This window comes from Colossoma macropomum, unplaced genomic scaffold (genome assembly GCF_904425465.1).
Source record: "Colossoma macropomum unplaced genomic scaffold, Colossoma_macropomum, whole genome shotgun sequence".
Taxonomy (NCBI): domain Eukaryota; kingdom Metazoa; phylum Chordata; class Actinopteri; order Characiformes; family Serrasalmidae; genus Colossoma; species Colossoma macropomum.
Window position 1 is genome coordinate 3,272,444 of NW_023494787.1, and position 23,858 is coordinate 3,296,301.

The 23,858-nt window shown below is 41.0% G+C and overlaps 1 protein-coding gene across 2 annotated transcripts; it reads right to left on the reverse strand.

The window, feature by feature from the left end:
* Positions 1 to 1,202: 1,202 nt before the first annotated feature.
* On the reverse strand, positions 1,203 to 23,523 carry LOC118805223 (protein mono-ADP-ribosyltransferase PARP10-like). 2 transcript variants are annotated; one of them, XM_036565877.1, is made up of 11 exons: positions 23,456 to 23,523; positions 21,641 to 21,813; positions 19,696 to 19,938; positions 18,158 to 18,388; positions 12,638 to 13,722; positions 8,896 to 9,108; positions 7,370 to 7,496; positions 6,102 to 7,049; positions 5,036 to 5,166; positions 4,531 to 4,705; positions 1,203 to 2,285 (listed from the first exon to the last, which is right to left on the reverse strand). In XM_036565877.1, exons 2-11 carry the CDS (start codon positions 21,810 to 21,812, stop codon positions 1,987 to 1,989), a joined length of 3,624 nt encoding a protein of 1,207 aa, XP_036421770.1. In that variant the 5' UTR covers position 21,813; positions 23,456 to 23,523; the 3' UTR covers positions 1,203 to 1,986. The 2 variants fall into 2 exon arrangements, with proteins under 2 accessions (XP_036421770.1, XP_036421769.1); XM_036565876.1 differs by having other exon boundaries at positions 21,641 to 21,857; positions 23,456 to 23,519.
* Between the last annotated feature and the right edge of the window lie 335 nt (positions 23,524 to 23,858).

Here is a 23,858-nt window from a genome sequence, read left to right on the forward strand (position 1 = left end):
TAAGTGTCCCAGTACCGAGTAGGGTTACACCTGTGTACTTGTACGCTAGCTAGTGCACTCTAACAAGAACACTAACTAGAGTAAGCCTATTCGTTTCCCAGGTTTCAAGGGTAAAGCCTGTGTACTTGTACACTAGATAGTGCACTCTAGTAAGAACATTTACAAATGTAAACCTATCAGTTTCCCAGTATGCAGTCCGGTTAAAGGCTGTGTACTTGTACACTAGCTAGCGCACTCTAAGAAGAACACAGACTAATATAAACCTCTCAGTTTTCCGGTACACAGTCCAGTTAAAGGCTGTATACTGGTACTTTAGCTAGCGCACTCAAGTAAGAACACTGAGTTACGTCAACCTAACAGTGCCCTAGTACTCGATAGGGTTTCTTGTATACTAGCTAGTGCACTTTAACAAGAACACAGACTAATGTAAACCTCTCAGTTTTCCAGTATGCAGTGCAGTAGGCTGTGTACTTCTACACTAGCTAGTGGTAGTGCAGCTCTAGTGCAGTACTGTGTACTTGTACACTAGATAGTTTGTTCTAGTAAAAGCTCAGCCTAATGAAAACCCCTCAGTCAGAGTTCTTATTACAGTATGCAGAACAGTTCAATGTGGTTATACTTGTACACTAGCTAGTGCACTCTAGTAAGAACATTCGCTAGAGTAGCCCAACCGGTTTGCCAGTACTCAGTAGGGGTGCAACCTGTGCACTTGTACACTAGCTAGTGCACTCTAGTAAGGACACTGTCTATGTAAACCTATCAGCTTTCCAGTACGCAGTCCAGTTAAAGGCTGTACACTTGCACACTACCTAGTGCACTCTAGTAAGAGCACTAAACATAGCTGTTTGCCAGTACTCTAAACACTAGCTAGTGTAACCCTACAAGTTGGTTAGCACTCTGTAAAGTTTATATAGTCCGGAGTGGCCTTGAGTTAGTAATAATTTGCTGGATTGTTATCTTGAGATCACATGATAATTAACGTGTGATCACATGATAATTATCTCATGATAATGATCCAGATAATTATAGCAACAGCTCATGGCCACTCTGGACGTCCTTAGAATGCACTTCAATATCATTGTTTTCTTTTCACTTCACTACATTCTTGAATTAAAAAATCTAAAAAAGAACATAGAGGCTGTGTCTCAAATCAACCCTCTATTCCACATGTAGTAAAATAACCTCCAAGTGGCCGAGTCTAATTCACGGTGGAACCAGAGAGCAGTAGTAGACTTTATTGAACATTCATACACTACATTCACAGACTATGTTCACATGGCAAGTCAGGAAGTGAAGTCAGGGTTAATTAGAGAAGTAAAATGAGTCTTAAAATAATAACTGCATATAATTTCATGTTAAAGAAAGGCAGATAACAATGAAGAGGCTGTGCTGATGAGATGCCCACGTTCAAGCAGACTCATAGTAAGGCATATTTTTATTTTATACAGGTAAAAAGTCTTTGGCGTGTCTCATTTAGACAGCAGGATTGTTAAGATTTCACTGAATAATAACTCAGTACATTAGCAATTTCAGGCATTACTATATTAATAATTGAGTAATGGGAAATCATCCTTTCTCCACTGCTTAGCAAGACATCTGGTGTGAAACTGCAGGTGAATTAGACTAGGAATTAGGAATATAATCAATTTAAGAGGAATGAATCTGTACAAATCAAATAAAATCAAGTAAACACCAGACCTAACGGGACTTATCCATGACGTTTATACTTCATAACTGTGAGGGAGAGACAGATGATCATCTAGAAGCATTTTTAGTGCAAGTAAAGCCCTATTCCAGCTGGATTGGTTTTACAGGTTTTACAGTCTGACGGTAATAATTGTGGAGTGATTTTAATCCAGTGTGAATCTGCAGTGTGTGTAGTTTTTACAGTCTGACAGTAATAATTAACAAACTAATCCAAACTGAAAACTAATCCAGCTCGAATAGGGCTTAAGAACCCTTTAGAAAAGACGTTCAGATCAGACATCAGCCGTAAACCTTCTGGCATGTGATTAGATACTGCGGGTAAGCCTGCGTGTCATTAAAGATAACAAACAGAGTCGGGGAATCTAATTTATCCGCCACACTGTGATATCGGACAGGTACTCCGGAAGTATCCTTCAGCGGTGCTGTTTTCATTTCGTGTTTTCCCACGGTGAAGTCTCCGGTCAACACTTTGGCCATAAAAATAAACTTGTGTCCGTCGGCGTTCGGTGGGGAGTAGGTGTCCGAAACAGACAGAGCAGATTCCACAGCGAAGTACACGCCCTGCCCGTACACGGTAGCTGTGAGGAGGAAGAGATATTGTTTGTGTAGTCATCACTTTTAACATTTTATATGTGTAAATACACATATTTACAACATTAAAGTATAACATCAAATTTATGAGTATTCGATTCGTCCATTCTTTACCTTTTTTACTGAGAAAAAAATACAAAAAAGAAGAAAATTTTTCCTACAACACTAAAACTGGACGTCTGAGTTGTGTAGTAGTATTTTATGGAGCAGTGAGACCAATGCTGAACCAACTTCTAAGACTGAACTTTGGAGGTGTGTCTGCAGATTCTTTGAGAAACTGAAAGTGAGTCTCCTGAAAATAATGGAAGCTGGAATAAAGGGAAAGAGTGACTCACTGAACACTGATACACCGATCAGGCAAACCATTCTGACCACCTCCTTGTTTCTATTCATTGTCCATTTTATCAGCTCCACTTACTATATAGGAGCACTTTGTAGTTCTACAGTTACAGACTGTAGTCCATCTGTTTCTCTGATACTTTGTTAGCCCCCTTTTACCCTGTTCTTCAGTGGTCAGGACCCGCATGGACCCTCACAGAGCAGGTGCTATTTGGGTGGTGGATCATTCTCAGCACTGCAGTAACACTGACGTGGTGGTGGTGTGTTAGTGTGTGTTGTGTTGGTACGAGTGGATCAGACACAGCAGTGCTGCTGGAGTTTTTAAACACTGTGTCCACTCACTGTCCACTCTATTAGACACTCCTACCTCCAGAGGTCAGTCCACCTTGTAGATGTAAAGTCAGAGACGATAGCTCATCTGCTGCTGCACAGTTTGTGTTGGTCATCCTCTAGTCCTTCATCAGTGGTCACAGGACGCTGCCCACAGGACGCTGTTGGCTGGATATTTTTGGTTGGTGGACTATTCTCAGTCCAGCAGTGACACTGAGGTGTTTAAAAACTCCAGCAGCACTGCTGTGTCTGATCCACTCAGACCAGTGCAACACACACTAACACACCACCACCACGTCAGTGTTACTGCAGTGCTGAGAATGATCCACCACCCAAACAGTACCTGCTCTGTGACCGTAACTGACTACACTGTAGGAGATGAGCGATCACTGAAAGAAGCGGCTCAGCCGTTGAGGTGAGCTGCTAACCTTGTTGTGTTTTACACTGTTTGCATGCGGCGTTATCTGTATTTTGTGACCAACCAACAGCTTAGGAAGACCTGCAGTCAGTATCTCACCCACTACTACTGCCTTTCCATGAAATAATGGCATTACAGATTTTGAAATAAGCATTTTTACTGCTGCTTGTCATCCCACACAGCCAATGTGTTGTTAAGCGCTGTCTGCTGGTGTGCATGTACGCATTAGCATGCACACACGTTAGAAATTGCTTCATGATATCGGCCACAGGTATCGCTATCCCAATCACTGGTACCAATACTGCGTTTAAGTCCCAGTATGTGTGCTAATACCAATACGGTATCAGTGCAACACTAAAGTTTACATGTTAAGGCTTCTGTGTAATTTTCAGTTAAATATGTTTTCTGTGCTTTCCTGGTGCTAAAAATGAATCGGTACATGTAAATCGGTATCCCATCACCGGTACCTATGAGTGCCAGCATGTGCGCCAATACCAATACAGCAAAGGTGCAACCCTAATGTTTAGTTATTCAGGCTTCTGTGTGATTTTCTGCTAAATATTTTTTGTTTTTTTCTTTCCTGAAACTAAAAAATGAATAACTTGTACTTAAAGCCGCACTATGTACGTTTTGGGGATTTGGAGACCTCTCTGGTGGAAATGTGTAATTACACACAGCATGAGGAAGAACATTTTGTTGCATGGGTTGTGTTTCAGACCCAGTGGATGAATCTGCTGATTGAAGGAGAATTCAAAGAGAACTCAGTCTAAACTTGGTGAAGGAGCGTCTCTGAGGATGTGAGTGAATCACTACTATTGTCATCACATCTTCATCAGTATGATGTTGATTTTGAGATCATTTGAGGCCGAAACATCAAGCCGGACCTTCTTTTTAAGTCTGTGTGCGTGATGCTAATACGTAAAGACGTACGATGTGGGGTTAAAAACTCCCGACCCGACGCCTCTGACTTATAAATGATTATTTAAGGCTTACGTAGTGCAGCTCCAAAGGTCATTTTTAGTGGTAACTACATAAATGACAGGGTGGTCTTGCACAGTACTGTGCATACAAATAGTTCTGATGGGCTTTATCAAATAAATGTTATGCATAACAAATTTCTTTTTTGGGCGTGGTCAGACGTTTACCGTTTTTCCCGCAGAAGCTCCTGTTGAAGCCGTGGACGCAGATTTCTTTGACGCTGGTCTCACTGGTGCCGTGGAACAGGGTGCGCTCCACCTGCAGGTGGGTCGTGCTCTGCTCCATACTCGCCTTCTTCAGTCTATACTGATTATACAGCAGGCTGTTCATCATCTTCTCTACCTGTAAACACACACAGGGCATGAGGAGGCAGAGAAGGGATTATGGATGACTGTCAGGGAAAAAATGAAAGAAAGTGGATTCATCCATTTTTATGTTTTAAACACTTTTTTTGGGGGATTTTTACACAATTTTCTCCCCAAATTTAGTCGTCTCCAATTCCACCCGCTAGTTAGGACTCCACCCATCACACGATACCATCAACGCTAGGAGGGCAAAGGCTAACACTTTTTCAAAAAGTCAGTGCAAATTTTCCTCTTTTCATAACATTTTATAAAGAATAAGTAAAAGAAAAAGTAATAGAAAAGACAATCTCGCTCCCACAAACTGCACCTTGATGATTTTGATTTTGTTGTGGTATTCGTGAATACTGTCGTAGAACTCTCTGACAACGTCCTGAAATTCATCAGAGGCTTCATCAACTCTGCACGTGTCTGGCACGTCCGACAGCAGGCTATAATCATCTGAGGAAAATGATATAAGGATGTTAGACATTAACCTTATTTAGCAACATAATTAATATATAAGTATGTGTATATATATATATATATATATATATATATATATATATATATATATATCAGGCATAACATTCTGACCACCTCCTTGTTTCTACGCTCATTGTCCATTTTATCAGCTCCACTTACTATATAGGTGCACTTTGTAGTTCTACAGTTACAGACTGTAGTCCATCTGTTTCTCTGATACTTTGTTAGCCCCCTTTTACCCTGTTCTTCAGTGGTCAGGACCCCCATGGACCCTCACAGAGCAGGTACTATTTGGGTGGTGGGTCATTCTCAGCACTGCAGTAACACTGACATGGTGGTGGTGTGTTAGTGTGTGTTGTGCTGGTCTGAGTGGATCAGTCACAGCAGTGCTGCTGCAGTTTTTAAACACCTCAGTGTCACTGCTGGACTGAGAATAGTCCACCAACCAAAAATATCTAGCCAACAGTGTCCTGTGGGCAGCGTCCTGTGACCACTGATGAAGGACTAGAGGATGACCAACACAAACTGTGCAGCTGCAGATGAGCTATCGTCTCTGACTTTACATCTACAAGATGGACTGACAAGGTAGGAGTGTCTAATAGAGTGGACAGTGAGTGGACACAGTGTTTAAAAACTCCAGCAGCACTGCTGTGTCTGATCCACTCAGACCAGCGCAACACACACTAACACACCACCACCACATCAGTGTTACTGCAGTGCTGAGAATGATCCACCACCCAAATAGTACCTGCTCTGTGAGGGTCCATGGGGGTCCTGACCACTGAAGAACAGGGTAAAAGTTGAACTGAGTATTTTACAATGGTTTTGTGGCTCAGCCAATCAGATTTTTGAACTGGATCTGTTTTATAAAAATAATTTAAATGTTTCCACTCTGGCTCTTGATTTCTTACCTTGCAATTCAGTAATCGAGTTATCCGAAGTGACCGTCTTGCGTGCGATGGCCACGGACCTCCCAGACGACACACTGTGCTCCTGCATCTTCTCCAGGTCGATGGTGTAGGGCTGGTTATTGAACACGACGTCCATCTTCTTCCGTTTCATCCTCCAGGCATTCTCGATATACGCGGTGACCTCTGGAGGATACGGCACCACCCCTGACCCGCCGTCGTCGGTCCGTACCCACTGTACAGTCTTCAGAATCTCAGCGTCCGTGGTTGAGTTGGCTGCTCTCTTCAGCACCTCCCTCAGATCAGGTAGGGCTTCAGAGACGTAGTCCTTAAAGCCTGAGACGATGGCCGTGGTGCCCTGGACTTGGATCTCCACGGCGTGCTTTCTCTTAACGAGGTCCATGCACCTCTTAAAGTACGCCGAAAGCTTCCTCAAGCTTTTATGCTCCACTTTTTCCTCACACTGCCTCAGACCCACCTTTTTCCCCAAAGCTATGTCCACTCTGATGAGGTCGTGGGTGTAGCTAGCAAACACCTTGATCTCAGCAACGTTGGCCGATTTAATGGTCTCCTGTAGAGAATCGTCGACAGCCTTCTCCAGCATTTGGCTCTCATCAACCAGCATGGTTTCACCTCTGGAAAGCTCCAGAACCTTCTGTAGATCTTCTTCTACAAGTGCGTCTGACCTCTGATTGGCCTCCATGGACATTTGAATAGCCAATGAAAGTGCGGCGTCCTCATCCAAGCTACAGGGGTTCAAGGCAAAAAGCTCACCCAGATCCGCAGCTCCAGGTGATTCCTCAGCCTGCATTGGCGCGCTGTCTCCAGCCTGGTCTGCTGAAGGATCAGAGTACAAATCCTCTTCCTGTTCCATATCGGTCACTCTTAAACTGGAGGGCTCAGAGGAACGTTCGATCACCGACAAAATCCTCTTGGCTTCTTCTATACGAGCTGAGAACAAACATCACAATAACATCATTAGGACTTTAACAAGCCTTATTAAAGCAGTAGAACACAGAGGGAGTGTGTTATCGCGAAATAACATCACGGCTGTGATTTGGTCGTCGTGGATCATCACAGCCGTGATGTTATTCACGATAACGCATGACCTCGAGTGTTCTACTGCTTTTATATATTTGATATATTTTAGTTTAGTTACTTGATTTAGTTTAGATCTGCTTTTAGATCTGTCATAGAAACTAGTCAGATCAAGGTCACAATACGGAGAATATCAGTCAGTATCAGGCTGGGAAAATCAATACACAGCCAACCTGTGGTGTATTTGTCAGCAGCAGTGGTGTTGCTGAGATTCGGCTCAGTGACCGTTAAAGCCTGAGCAGAGGAATCCCGCGGGAAGTTCTGGCCAGATGTCATTTTCCATGCAAGCTCGAAGATATCCTATAAAGAAGATGAGATATTTATGCAGAATGCACATTTGCGGATATTTAAATACATTTAAAGACTGTAATATTAACCTCTCAAAGTCTAATGTCTGTATTTGGGTCCACATTTCAGCTCCTCACTCTCACAACTACAGAACGTCTTCATTAGTTTCATTGTAGATACCAATAATTCACGGTAGATACTGAATAATTCATAGTAGTTATTGAATATTTCATAGTACTTAATGAATAATCAATTGTAGATACTAAATAATTAATAGGAGGTTTTAATAATTCATAGTAGTTACTGAATAATTAATAGAGGTTGCTCAATAGTTCATAGTAGATACTGAATAATTTTAGTAGTTTTTTTTAATAACTCAGTAGATACTGAATAATTAATAGTATATGCTGAATAATTCATAATGAATACTGAACAATGCACAGTAGATACTGAATAATTCACAGTAGTTACTCAATAATTCATAGTATGTAATGAATAATTCATAGTAGATACTAAATAATTCATAGTAGATATTGAATAATCCATAGTAGTTACTCAATAATTCATAGTAGATACTGAAAAATTCATAGTATGTAATGAATACTTCATAGTAGATACTGAGTAATACATAGTGGACATACTGAATATTCTTAAAGTAATGGTTCAGTCAATAAAGCTAATGTTGATGACAATAAATTAAAATCAAATAATCACCAAAATCATGCTAACTGGTGGTGAGTAGCTTAGATGGACTGTTAGTAAAGTTAGCATGCATGGTAGAGCTATTAAGATTAATAATCCTGCACCATATGGGATTCAGATCAAATCTACTTTAATGTAGCGCTTTTTACAACAGACATATCAATCTGTGTACATCAACATCTTAATCACAGTAAGTCATGATTATAACGTGAGGTTTACACTGTATGTCCAAAAGTATCTAGACAGCCCTTCTAATGAGACAATTCAGCTACTTTTAGGTGCACACATCATAAATAATCTCCATAGAAAAGCACTGACCAATAAAAGGGGGCACTCTGGACCAGACACACATGGACCTACGGTCTCTATGCCCAATGCCCAGCGTGGGCAAGAGGGATATAAAGCGCCCCAGCATTGGGCTGTGGAGCAGTGGAACTGTGTTCTCTGGAGTGATGGAGCTCCATCCAATACCTTTAGGATGAGTTGGACTGATCCAGAACTGATCATTCAACATCAGTACCTGACCTCACTAATGCTCAATCAAATTCTCACAGCAATGTTCAACATCTAGAACCTTCCCAGAAGAGTAGAGGCTGTTACTGCAGCACACTATTAACTCACTATTAACACCTTAATTTCAGAAGAAACGCTGGAGGATCAGGTGTCTATAAACTTTTGGACACATTAGGGGTGTTTAAGCTGTCTGTACCTCGTCCTCCAGAGGCTTCCAGTGCACCTTCTCCAGGCTGATGTAGACCTGAAACTTGGCGGTCATCTCTCCCAGGATGCTGGTGCCCTCACCCTCCCGCAGGAAGCGGGCGATGCCTGGCTGGGTCACAGTGATGATCTTGGTATGTGTGGAGGACACCACGCTGCCCAAAACCTCCGCCGCCATCTGACACTCGCTGGCGTTCCCCTGGATCTGCCCAATCAGATTCAGATTCAGAGGTCAACAACTGGCCTGTTCCATTTATGGGGGAGTTATCAGACCCACTACAGCAGGGGTTCCCAAACTTTTTAATCTCAGGTTGCCACACGTAGAGGTAGTGTTTATCCTCAAACCCACTAAATAATAACAAGAGTCCTTGGGCAAGACTCCTAACACTACCTTCACCTACCTGTGTAAAAACATGATCAAAGGCTACGTTCACATTTTCAGGCTGAAGTGGCACAAATCTGATTTTTTGACCTAATGTGACTCAGATCTGATGTTTTCAGAGCTGTGTGGACACAAATCTGATCTTTTCAAATCCGACCTGAGCCAATTTCGTATGTGGTCCTAGATCGGATACGTATCCGATTCATGGCCATGTGACCTCAATGTGACGCTCAGATCGGAATTCATGTGCTTTTTTTCCACTGCGCCACCATTCAGCGTTACCATGGCAGCAGCGCCGAACAGAAGTTAAAGCCTGTAAACGGTGGAAAAGCAGCTCATCTCACCTTTTTCTCCTTCGTCTCGCTCTAATAATGAAGCTGTGAGCTGATCAGAGTTAATGATCTTCTCAGCGAAGCTCGTTCTGCTTGTTAGTTTGTGCTGATGATGAATGTGATTCGTTCACGTGACGTTACTGAGTAGGATGAGCTCATGAGGGTCATTTCAGGACGCCGGTTCGTCACATTAATGACAGATTTGAATCACTTACCTAAACAAGTGTGAACCATCGTGTCAGAGAGATCAGATTTGAGCAAAAAATCAGATTTGAGCAACAAGGCTTGTTATGTGAACATAGCTAAAATTGTAAGTCGCTCTGGATAAGAGCGTCTGCCAAATGCCGTAAATGTAAATGTAAATATACAGTGATGGGAAATAACTAATTAAAGCACTAAAGAAGTGCTAAACGTTCAGTCCACTTTTGGTACTGATAAACATACTCAACATACTGTTCTTCGATCAACAAGATCAATAATATACCACAATAAATGACTTTTTATAGCCGATCCTGATGACCTTACACCTAAACTGAACAATGGCTTTTATTTGGCTGCTTTTTATTAGCTTTTAGCAATTTGGCAACGACTAAACTGGGGTGAGAAAATGAGTAAATGAGTTTGAACAGTGAGGGCTGTGATAATTATACATGTTTAAGTCTGCATATCTTTTATATCTTTTTTTACCCATCATCTTATCTGTTTATTTTGTTTTTACTCTGTTACCTCTTCTATTCATCTTTTTTTCCTTCCCTATTTTATGCAACCCGGTTAATGAACAGTTTCTACCCACAGGCTGTCAGGCTTCTGAATAAGCTGTGGGTCCTTCACTAAATACCATTTCACTCAGTCTTTTTGTCAGTATTATTATTACATCATGTCATCTCTGCTATGGGCAATAACACCTTAACACTAAGCCACTTTAAGAACAATAACAGTCACTTAGTCACTTTAAAATGTATATTGTCTGTATATTTGTGTACATTTCTCTATATTTGTGTATATTTTTATCTGTATTTTCTCTATATTTTGTGTATATTTAATATACTTCAGTTAGTTTTTCTTGTAATTTTATTTTTACTTATTTACTTTCTGTAGAGTGCTTGTCCGAGACTCACCACAAGCATTTCAATGCATAAATGTCCTGGCATGTTGTGCATATGACAAATAAACTTGAAACTAAGAAACTAAAAAAAGAAACAACTCTTCTTATTATTTTTATATTTTAATGTCCTACTTGTTCTGTTATTTATGTGTGAGCTGATTTGATGTACAGCACTTTGTTCAACGCAAGTTGTCGTAAGAGTGCTTTATAAATAAAACTTACTAAAAATCCTGGGAATAGAATTCGCTTCTGTTTGATTAGTTTGGCCTGAGGAGTGAGAACGTAACAGCTGCACTGTTTAACACAGACGGATCCTGGTCCTGGAGATCTACCACCTTGGGGAGTTTAGATCCAACACACTTAGTTCTAATATTCAGATGCCCCTGTAGGCCTTCATCACCTGGATCAGGTGTGCTAGATTAGTGTTTGAGCTGAACTCTTTAGGTTGCCAGATCTCCAGGACCAGGATTGAGCACCCTGATCCAAACCTACACTATGTAAGTTTTGGGGATTTGGAGACCTCTATGGTGGAAGTGTGTAATTGCATGCAATGTGCAGAAGAACATTTAGTAGTATGGGTCGTTTTTCGGTCCCCTTCCCCGAGCAGATGAATCTGATGACTGAAAGAGAATTCAAAGGGAACTCAGTCTAAACTTGGTGAAGGAGCGTCTCTGAGGATGTGAGTGAATTATCTACTACTGTCATCACATCTTCATCAGTGTGATGTTGATTTTGAGATCATTTGAGACCTAAACATCGAGCTGGACGTTCTTTTTGAGCCTGTGTGTGATATTAATACGTAAAGACGTACAATGTGGTGTGAAAAACTCCCGACCCGACGCCTCTGACTTTTAAATGATTATTTCAGGCTTTACAGGGCAGCTATGGTGACTATGCTCACCATATTTTAGCCTGTTTTTATCCTCCTCACTCAGTAATGACACTTCTTCCCGGTTTAACAACAAAAAACGTACATAGTGCTGCTTAAAGTGGAACAGAACACTTGAGCGAGAAGCCAATTTCAGCCTCGTAGTTTCTAGTTTTTTAAAGCTGCTACCTTTGTACTTCTATACAAGTTGTTTTTTTCATGAAAAGTACTTTGACTTTTACTGCAGTTAGACTATTATTTCACTGCAGTAACATTTATTTTACTGGAAGAGGAGAAAAGACTACACCCTGGACATCCTATATGAGGGTTTATATGAGGCGGTTCAGGTTTCTGTGCTGTTTCTAGTTTCATTTGCACTGTTTTTTTAACATTCACAGTTCTGCACAGTGTCATCTAATATGTCTCATTACACCTTTAGTCAGTTAAAGGAAAATTCCACCGATTTCTGCATAATTTAATGGTTAAGATGTAAACAGAGTCGTTCAGAGTGGTTTGGTGTGCAACACTGTGTTCTAGAGAAACTTACAGAGTCAGAACTGTTCACAGTGGTGGTGATAGGAACCAGACGTCCCCCTCTAAAAGCTCCCTCACAGAAAGTTACTACATGAAATGGTTATGAATTCACTGCCTGATGACTGAGACACTGTTTTATGATAGTTTTGAGAAGATTTTGGCCTTAAAATCCATTCATGGTGGAGGGATACATAATATGCAGGGTGTTGTGAGGCAAAATAGTCCCCAAAGAAAACTTATTATTTCAGATTTTCCACTATTTTCCATCATCAACATTCCATATAAACTCAGAAGACTCGTGTTGGTTCACTGGTGGTTCTGGATAGTAAATAAAATGTCTATATTTGTGTTGTAGTCATGGCGACCCCTGGTTCCTATCACCACCACTGTAAAGACATCTGAACCATTTCATACCAAACCACTCTGAATCTCTCTGTTTACAATTGAACAATACAGAAATTTTGAAAAAGATCAGTGGGAGTCCCCTTCAATATTAACATCTGCATCACTTACCATCAGCCCATCCCCCGTCTCCAGGGGCAGGATGGTGAGCTGGTTCATATCAGAAAGCAGCTGCTGATGGTGGAGCTGGATGTAGTTGAGCATGGCCGGCTCCATGCTCAGAACCGCCTCCTTCTGAACAGGTGTGCTGAGAAACTTTATTATAACCCCTTTCATATCCTCTTCCAGGCCTTTCAGTGTTACCACGGTGACCGTGGCTCCAAAGTCTGTTATTTCAGCGCAGCACATGTCCAGCGACTGGACGAAGACTTGAAACTCTTGAGAATAGAGCATGCTTTCATATGTGGGTTTCACAGGCAAACTGCTTTCAACGATCAAACTCTTGATCACCTCACAGGCTTGGCTGACCATCTGCATGGTCAGTGACGTTACAATCACCACGCTGTCTGACACCGTGTACACGGACGGCAGCCCCTGCTCTTTCAGCAGCGCCACAGTTTTATCTTTCACGCTTTTCTTTTCGAGAAGCCGGCCTTTCAGAGCATTCAGTGTCAGAGCAATCTGCGAAAAGCCGCTGAGAAACTCCAGAAGTTTGCCTTTGAGGTGTTCAGCCTCGAGTCCGCCCTGGCCTTTGACGTGCACGCCGTCCTGCGCTAAAGTGACGTCATAATTAGGATGAGCCTTTTTGAGATCACCCAGCAGGCTACTTAGGCCGATTAGCTGGAGCTTGGTGGGGTCAGGCACAGATATCCGGCACGCTAACGGTTCTGGACCCGACGGACCCACCTCCATTGCGTCTTTTTCAGCATCTGCCATCGCAGAGGCTGTTACTGGTGACGACGGTGTGAATAAAGATGCTGCTGGAGTGGCTGCACTGGGAGATTGTTGGGGTTTTGGGCTGGAATCTGCCTGATGGTGAGCTCTTTGGGAGGGTTGTGGTGAGGTGCTGGTCATGAGGTCAGACCCGTTCAAAGAATTCCCTCCAGTCTGGTTCTGATTGTCCGTTAGCTGATTTGCCCCGTTTTGCAGACTCACAGACGCCTCATTTCCCTCCGTTTCCAAAAAAGAAAAGAACGGTTTTATTATCAAGTCCGTTTCCTCCAGTTTGTGGGACTTCTGGAGCACACGGTCCACACCTGTTCGATAAATAAATACAGAAAATACAGTATTTACTCCTTCAAAACATTACTTTGACAGTAAACCAAGAGAGGCTGTGCGTTACAGTGATTTTATCACAGGTAAGGGTGTTGTTAGGCACGTGAAAGCCTCTTACCTGTGATAAAATCACTGAATGTGTTTAGTACAGTAATCAGATTTTTGCTTTGCAACCAGCCAATAAACTCACAAAAGAAGACGTGATGTAAACGTAACACAAAACTCAAATTCCATGCCCTGTTTTTCGTGCAACAGCGTTTAAATCCTTCATTCGACAAGCATGTATTTGGTTTTAACGTCACTCCAAAAACGGTTTGTTGCGCCTCGCAGCAACGCTGCTCACTTATTTCCGACTGAGAAATCTGAAAGAAATCAGAGTAAGAGTTCACACGCACTGAGAAATCTGATTACTGAGCTAAAATCCAGATCCGGAATTCTTAATCAGATTTCTAGACCTTACTCCGATCTAAGAAATCAGAGTGTGCTGTTTACACGATTATTTAAATAATTAGATAACTGCAGAAGTCAGTTATCTGATTATCTGCAGAAACCCGATTATGATCGGATTACTGAGTGCATGTAAATACACTCACTGTAACGCAAAACCTCAAGTGGATTATTGCTTTTACACAACAGTGGACAACATAAAACAGTCCAGTCTTATAACAGCACCAAGCTAATGGCTTAGTACAGCCCTTTTCCTCATGCTGGGGCTGAATCTCAAATGGCTCCCTCCTCCCTACCTAGGGCACTAGACAAGAATTAAAACACTGCCTCATGCACAGAAACAGTGCATGATATCTAATAAATAGGCATTTGTGATCCAGTCACTTGGGAACACTGGACAAATAATAAAAGCCAGAATTTCATAACTTCCACAGCGCACTATTTAGGAAGGAGGGAGCCGTTTGAGATCCAACATAAGCTTAACGCTACTTCTAGATCTGATTAAGGCCCAGTCCCATTTCACCCCTCATCCCTACCACTTAGCCCTACCCCTCTGTTTTGAGCGTTCGCGTCTAGGGGTAGGTTGTCCCGACTCTTGTTGAGATAGAGGGAGAGGGTGAAGTGTTGGGGCTACATGACCCTCCAAACAGAGGTTTTTCAGAGACTCCAAACAGAGAGTTATGAGAAAAAGGAAAAACCGGCAAGACGGAGAACAAGAGATCAAAGAAACCCACAAATGTGAGAATTTTCTCCATTAAAAAAATACGATAATCTTCATATTATCTTAGTTTAATGTTGTTTCAGTGTATTATGGTCCTTTTCTTCATAACAAGCATAAAAAAAACTCTAGTAGTGCTGATGTCTCGGTAGATAGCTAGCTAAATATCCTATTCCACCTTAAACTAAACAGAACCTCGGCACCATTTAAGGTGGAACGGGAATATTTGAACAAGAAGCTGGTGAATATGTGACTTCAGCTTCATATCACTGAAGAATTAGGGGTGGGTGATAATAAATAATTGCCCCCCTCTTTGAAGTCATATGATGTCCTAAATGTAACTAAAGCCCAGCAGTGAGGAGCTGAACTTTACCCTCCTCTGCTGTCACTGCAGACTGGCAGGGTCGCCTACAGAGCAGCGCTGGTAGCTGTTAATGAAGTGATGCTCTTTTTATTTGAGGGTCCCATTTCAGAGGGAAGATTTCAACCACTACTCCTTTTGACTCATTTCCAAAACAAAACAAGTGGTAGGGGTAACAATAAACAGGGGATTAGGCCTAAAACACAGACTTTAGTCTTATTATTGAAGACTTGTATGTAAGACATTCAGAAGACAGACTTTTACATTGCAGTTTTACATTGAATCATGTAGTTAGTACTTTAATTTAAAGCCTGTGATATTGATGGATGAATTATTCAGCCTGTGAGCTATCTGGGTTCTTTCTTCATCAGTGCACTCATACAGTCCATGTTTACTCCATTAACAGCAGAGGGGTTTCAGTGCCCGGGGCAGTAATGCTGAATTCAGCTGTTGTGGGGTGCGTATATCAAGTATTTCACAACGGCTTCAGACGCAGCTCAGCCAATCACATTTTAAAACTGCAACTTTGTGTTTCACAGTTTCCATTTAATGCAATTTTTACACTATTTTTAAATTCTGTTTATTCTTATTTTAGGAATTTGTACCATCTTTATATTGTACTGCAGACACAGAGCAGGTTTCTTACACAAACTAACAAACTGAAAAGGAAACGCAACGTAACGCCACACAGCTCTGCGCCCGTACAGCGTCATCTGCGCAGTCAAAGGTCATAAATACTGATATTCATTATTATTACATAAACCTTCAAATAAACAGCTCAGCACACAGGATTCAAAGCACCAGGCAGGTAAAGGGTTTATTAAAGGGTATAAAGGTTTAGTGTTAGAGTTAAGGGGTAATTAGGGTTAACGGTTTAGGGTTTAGGGTTAAAAGGGTTCAGGATTAGGGGTAGTGTTTAGGGCTAGGGTTAAGGGTTCAGGGTGTGGGGTTTAAGGTTAAAAGGGTTCAGGATTAGTGTTTAGGGCTAGGGTTAAGGGTTCAGGGTGTGGGGTTTAAGGTTAAACGGGTTCAGGATTAGGGGTAGTGTTTAGGGCTAGGGTTAAGGGTTTAGGGTGTGGGGTTTAAGGTTAAAAGAGTTCAGGATTAGGGGTAGTGTTTAGGGCTAGAGTTAAGGGTTCAGGGTGTGGGGTTTAAGGTTATAAGGGTTCAGGATTAGTGTTTAGGGCTAGGGTTAAGGGTTTAGGGTGTGGGGTTTAAGGTTAAAAGGGTTCAGGATTAGTGTTTAGGGCTGGAGTTAAGGGTTTAGGGTGTGGGGTTTAAGGTTAAAAGGGTTCAGGATTAGTGTTTAGGGCTAGGGTTAAGGGATCCGGGTGTGGGGTTTAAGGTTTAAAGAGTTCAGGATTAGAGGTAGTGTTTAGGGCTAGGGTTAAGGGTTCAGGGTGTGGGTTTTAAGGTTATAAGGGTTCAGGATTAGTGTTTAGGGCTAGGGTTAAGGGATCCGGGTGTGGGGTTTAAGGTTTAAAGGGTTCAGGATTAGGGGTAGTGTTTAGGGCTAGGGTTAAGGGTTCAGGGTGTGGGGTTTAAGGTTTAAAGGGTTCAGGATTAGTGTTTAGGGCTAGGGTAAAGGGTTAAGGCTTTAGGGTTTAGGGTTAGTGTTTAGTGTCAGGGTTAAGGGGTAAGAGTTTAGGGTTTAGTGTTAGGGTTAAGGGTTTAGGGTTTAGGATTAAGGGTTTGGGGTTAGGGTTAAAGGTTTATAGAAAGTTAATGGTTTAGTGTTAGGGTTTTGAGTTAAAGGTTTAGGGTTAAGAGTTTGGTGTTAGGATTTTGGGGTTAAGGGTTTAGCACTAGGGTTTAGGAATAGAGTTAAAGGTTCAGTGTTAGGATTCAGGATTTAGCGTTAAGGATTTAGGGTTAAGGGTTTAGTGGTAGAGGTCAGGGTTCAGCGTTAGGATTTAGGCTTAAGGGTTTAGTGTTAGAGGTCAGGGTTCAGCGTTAGGATTTAGGGTTAAGGGTTTAGTGTTAGAGGTCAGGGTTCAGCGTTAGGATTTAGGGTTAAGGGTTTAGTGTTAGAGTTTAGAGTTTAGCGTTAGGATTTAGGGTTAAGGGTTTAGTGTTAGAGGTCAGGGTTCAGCATTAGGATTTAGGGTTAAGGGTTTAGTGTTAGAGGTCAGGGTTCAGCGTTAGGATTTAGGGTTAAGGGTTTAGTGTTAGAGGTCAGGGTTCAGTGTTAGGATTTAGGGTTAAGGGTTTAGTGTTAGAGGTCAGGGTTCAGCATTAGGATTTAGGGTTAAGGGTTTAGTGTTAGAGGTCAGGGTTCAGCGTTAGGATTTAGGGTTAAGGGTTTAGTGTTAGAGGTCAGGGTTCAGCGTTAGGATTTAGGGTTAAGGGTTTAGTGTTAGAGTTTAGAGTTTAGCGTTAGGATTTAGGGTTAAGGGTTTAGTGTTAGAGGTCAGGGTTCAGCATTAGGATTTAGGGTTAAGGGTTTAGTGTTAGAGGTCAGGGTTCAGTGTTAGGATTTAGGGTTAAGGGTTTAGTGTTAGAGTTTAGAGTTTAGCTTTAGGATTTAGAGTTAAGGGTTTAGTGTTAGAGGTCAGGGTTCAGCATTAGGATTTAGGGTTAAGGGTTTAGTGTTATACTGTAAGTTTTAGTGTTAGGATGTAGGGTTATTTTTAGGGTTTAGGGTTTATCGCTGTATCTGTACAGTTTATACCTCCATCTTGAAACTGTTAGTGCTAGAGTTTAGCGTTGGGATTAGGGGTCAGTGTAAAGATTTAAGGTTAAAGGTTTGGCGCTACAGTTTAGGGTTTAGCGCTGTATCTGTACGGTTTACACCTCCATCTTGAAACTGTTTGCTAAGAACAGCTGTGGTAACAGTGATCTATGGGGACACATCACTGCAAAATAATGTACAGAAATTTAATTTACTTACATTCTACATCTTTGAAAGTGATCTTGGTGGATCCTCCAGCCGTCCTGCTGATGTCCATCACCTCTCCTCCTCCACTACGACTGCTCTCAAAATACAGCATCAGCATGTCCTCCGTAACACTAGGGGGCAGATTCTCCACCAAAACAGAGTCTGTGCGTTCCACCTGCTCCAAAGCGATTGTCGCTCCATCAAGCGTCTTTTTGGAAAATTTCTCAGAAATTTTCTGAAAATCTGCCAAAGCCAATTTGACAAATCACAGGACGGCATCAGTTTTACAGCAGTAATGTTGGTGAAACGCTGAACACAAACAGTATCGATTCTAACAATAACAACAGCATTACTACTGATAATAATAGTAATAATAATAATAATAATAATAATAATATGTATTATTTAAGCAATAGAACACGAGAGGGAGTGTTATCGCAACCAAATCACAGCCGTGATGTTATTGACGATAACACACTCTTCGAGTGTTCTATCGCTTTTATACAACAGTTAAATAAATAAAGTAATAAATTAATAAACTGGGCCGTGAACGCGGCGTTTAATATGTTTTAATGTTCGCAGTTCCTTCACCAAATTATAGTTCCTTAACGAGCAGCTCGTTGCTACGTCAGAGTAACGAGCTCCGCCCACTCGCTGCATAGCCGGCAGTTCGTTCTCCAGCTCCTCACACTAAATTCCCAAACTGTCATCACCACTGAGCAGCTTTTCAGTCGGCAGCTGTGACAGAAGAACAGCTGAACAACCTGGAATCAGCCAGAAATGAACCCAACACCATTCGCCAAACTAAATGGGCTGTAAGATGCTTTACAAACTGGCTGGAACAAAACAACATTAATACTGATCTGGCAGAAACTGACAAAACTGAGCTGAACTTGATATTGTGGCAGTTTTATGGCTCAGTCTGATTTGGTCAGACTCTGAAGATCAGACTCCACGTTTGGCGAATGGTATTGGGTTCATTTCTGGCTGATTCCAGGTTGTTCAGCTGTTCTTCTGTCACAGCTGCCGACTGAAAAGCTGCTCAGTGGTGATGACAGTTTGGGAATTTAGTGTCGTCTCATCTTCAGAGTCTGACCAAATCGGCTGTCGGTCAAATGTGATCTTAAAAGTGTCCATTTTCTGTTTGTGGCAAAGTAAGAAGTAAAAACGTTCAAATGTCTTGAGCGTCTCCTGCAGCTGTCAGAGTCGTCTCAGCGGAGTGATTCAGTGTTTGAAAAAAAACGTGATGTTATGGTGAAATAACAGCACAGTTAGAACGCTTCTCAACCAATCAGCTTGCGTGGCCGAAACTAACTCTTGTATTATTAGTAATATAACACCTTTTAGACCCTCGCGAAGCTCTTGAACTTGAAGTTTTCATGAAACAGTGGAAATATATAGAAATACAACAGCGATTTGCTGCACTCATCACAAAATATTTAAATTCTGACATTTCTGGGGTTAAAGTGTGAATACTGCAGATATATATTTTTTCTCCATTGAAGGTTTTTTAATAAATAGAGTTATAAAGTTGAGTATTAGTGCCTCACCCTGAGAAAGAGGTGTGTGGAGGTTTATCAGGACCAGGTCTTTTCCAGCTGAGGGGTACAGAGTGTAATCATCAGAGTTGATTCCCATCAGGTTCTCCACGTACAGCTCCACCAACTCCGGGTTGGTGCTGGAGGAGAGCCCCCGCAGCAGAAACTTCCCACGATCCTTTGGGGGTTTCCTCCGCACTATCAGTTCCGCATCACTGAGCTTGTGGGAGCCTTTAGATACGACTCTCGCAGCCACTAGTGAATAAAATAAACGCATTTACTGCCGTAATCATGATCAGTACAGGTGCAAATACTTACAGCTATACGGTCGTGTGCAAAAGTTTGTGCGCCCGGTAAAATCCCATGTTGTGTTGATTTTCTGAGTGTAAATAAGTTACACATCCTCTACAGAGACACACATCAGCACATTTTAATACACAGTTACTGTTTATTTACTGAATTTAACACATTGGGGTAAATTACAAAACATAAAATGTGGCCTGTGAAAAAACGTTATGGCACATTTTAGTTCATTCTCTGTTTGTTCATTTGGAAAATCAACGAAACACGTAATTTGACTGGGGTGTACAAATTTTACATAAGACTGTCCACATGCAAGACACATAATAGCAATAATAAACTCTACAGAAGTAATAAACACAATAACAACAACATAATCACCCCAAAACAAAGACATTAACCTCTAGAAGTCACTGTATTTGATGAAAAGTTACCGCTGTGTCTTGTTTTGTGGAACTGAAAAACTTCCTTTACATTTTTGGCCTGTTTTCTTGTCATTTGTTAACAAAAGCACCTCAAACCTACACAGAAAGTAAATCGAACTTACTATGTAATTAAATATGTAATAGCATAATTAAATTTGAATAGTGTAGCAAAACAAAGGTATCAGTGGTGGTGACAGGAATCTGACATGTGAAGCACTTATAATATGCAGGGTGTTGTGAGGCAAAATAGTCCCCAAAGAAAACTTATTATTTCAGATTTTCCACTATTTTCCATCATCAACATTCCATATAAACTCAGAAGACTCGTGTAGGTTCACTGGTGGTTCTGGATAGTAAATAAAATGACTATATTTGTGTTGTAGTCATGGCGACCCCTGGTTCCTATCACCACCACTGTAAGGACATCTGAACCATTTCACACCAAACTGCTCTCTAACACTCAACTATGCATAGACTTTAAAAAATCAGTGGAATTTCCCTTTTAGCTAAAGTATGTAAAACGTGTGCACAAGAATGTGGGACATAATGTTGTTGTTGTTTCCTCTAGATCAAAGTAGATGTGGGCAATATGACGATATTTTACGATTTTTGTGATAAATTATGCCACAATACACAATTTCCTGAGCACACTGTGAATATTATTAGTACTTAAAGATACATTTCATTACAAAGTGAGCATATTTAGGCCTGTTTAACTGTATTTGCAATAAAAACACCAAATAATGATTAATGTAGTTATTAAACACTGTTAGAAATAAAGGTACGTATTTCGTTCATCGAGGTACAAACAGTGTAAATGTTCCCTCAAAGCTCCAACAGTGGTTTTAAGCTCTGATTGTGAACCTTAAATAAGTGTTTCCAGGTGAAAAGTTCGTATTTGTACCTTTTCATAACCGAATGTTTTAAAACAGAACAGTAAAATAAAAGCCTGGAGACGAGACGGGGTGTGTGGAGTCAGTACAGCTTAGAACATATCATTTCAGTGGATTATGGTTCAGTTATGTTCCCTGACTAAAGGTACTGAGATGGACCCTTGAAGGTCCCACCCCAGTGACAGGAGGGGCACTGACCCAGTCACAGTCTGCTACCTTATTTTCTGAGAGTGTAGGATTTTTTACATGTATAAAATGTACATATAAAATGTCTTGAAGTATCGTGATGTAACATTACTGCCATATCGCCCAGCCCTAGTCCAAAGCAGATTTTCTCACCCTCAGGTTCTTCAAACACTAGCAGAGCTCTGTCTCCGCTCCTCTCCAGAGAAATGACGGCTCCTCCTCCAGAACGCTTGTTCTCGAAGTAAAGCAGCAGCAGATCGTCGTCCACATTATCAGGGATCTCCAAAACCTCCACACTCCTCTCCTCCAGGTTATCATCAGCCATCCTGACCATCAGGAAAGACTGCATTTAGTGAGGCACTTTCACTTCCTGAAAGCAACATGACACTGTGTCGAAGTCCACCAAACAACTCAAAAACACCTTAAACAGACATGCACTTATTTCATGCAGGCTGGACTACTGTAATGCACTATTTGCTGGTTTACCTGCAAAAGCTCTCCAGAAGCTTCAGTATGTGCAAAGTTGTGCTGTCAGAGTTTGAACTTACACTTCACTGCATGCTCATATAACTCCTGCCCTGCCTGAGCACTTAAAACATTTAAACAAATGGTCCTATATAGGCTTTTCATGACTAAAGTGTTCTTTGCATGGTGAAATGGTTCTTCAGATTGATGGAGAATGTGTTTTATATGGTTCTGTATAGAACCTTTTGGAAAGCTTGACATCATAACCACAGCAGATCATTATTCGGTGCTATATTCAACACATTCTCCATCAATCTACAGAACCTTTTCACAATGCAAAGAACCATTTAAGCATGCAAATGTTTCTTTGAGTGTTTATGGTGCTGCGTAGAACCACTGTGTTTGCTAAAGACACCTTGAAGAACCGTCTTTTCTGAGGGCGTACCCACTGAACTCATCTTTTTTATAGATTAACGCTTACGGACATCTGAGATTTTGTTATATGTATGTATATGTATGCGTACATGTAGGTATATATATGTGTATGTGTTTGCACATGTATGAAGGTGTGTGTCTGTGTCTGTATCATAGGCCGTGCATACATATCTCTGTTGTCGGGAGAAAACCTTGTATCTCCAAAATGGTAACTTTACAGGAGAAGGAAAAAACATACTGTACTTTTAATGTAAGTCAATGGAACCAGTGGAAGCGTGATCTCGTTCCCACGCTTTACTAAGTCGTGGCCACGACTTAATCATCTCATTCCCAAGCCTTACTAAGTCACGCACTATTTTTATTTATACATGATGTCACTGGTGGTGCTCCGTATATTTCTGTTGGTCTGTTCATCATGAAATTTTGATACAACATAAATGGCAACTGCCTTTTTCATATTATGTAAAAAAAATGAAAAATTTGCTATATATTCATATGTATATACATACATATATACATACACACACATATATATATATGAAGGCAATATGTGTGTGTCTGAGTATGTTTAAAACATTGCTTCATATTTTCTATCATATTGTTTCATATTGTCTTATGGATTTTTACTATTTTTATCATATTGATTTAGTTACCTGCGGTAATTATTACTGATTCTTCTCATTTCTTAGGCTGAATATCGTTAGACGTTCATAGACGTGGTTGAAGAAGCGGCTGTGGAAACCGGCTGAGCTGCCAAGCACTAAGAAGCCATTTCCCAACGCAGTTTCAGGCGGTGAACTAAAACCCACTGTGCGGATTAACGATAACTGATCTTAACTCGGCCTTGTTTTGATCCTGTTTGCAGTTTTTAATCAGTTCTAATGAACAGAAACTGAAACCACGACCCGCCATTAACACTTCTAAACGCCCCGGCTCATATCGTACTAAACACGCGGAGCGGTCACTTCAACACCAATCAACACACAAACAGAGTTCATAATGTGCTGATATGGTCGAATTTATAAAATCCGCCCCAAAATAATTTTATTTCCATATCTGCGGACTCACCTGCGGTGTCTGCTCTGGTTCAGATCATGACGCGAACTGGTACTTCCTGTTATTTTAATTATTTATTTATTTGTTATGTTTTTTTTAGTTTGATTGGTTTTAAAAATACGAATATTATTTTTCAAGCAGCAAAACGTCTTTTCTCTCAAAAACACCTGAGAAAAAAGTTCAGAAATGGTATAAAATGGTATAAAAGGCCGAGTAAAACGTCAATTTTATACACGCAAACCGTTTTATTCGCTGGCCATATGTGATTACTTTTGATAAAATGAATAAAATAATATGTTATTTTTTTTCACTTTTCATTTAATGTGTGTAATAACTTAATTCTACATAGCGCAGACGATTCATTTTGCCATACAAATAGCCAAATCCACAGCTATGACGCAGTACAAATTTGTAT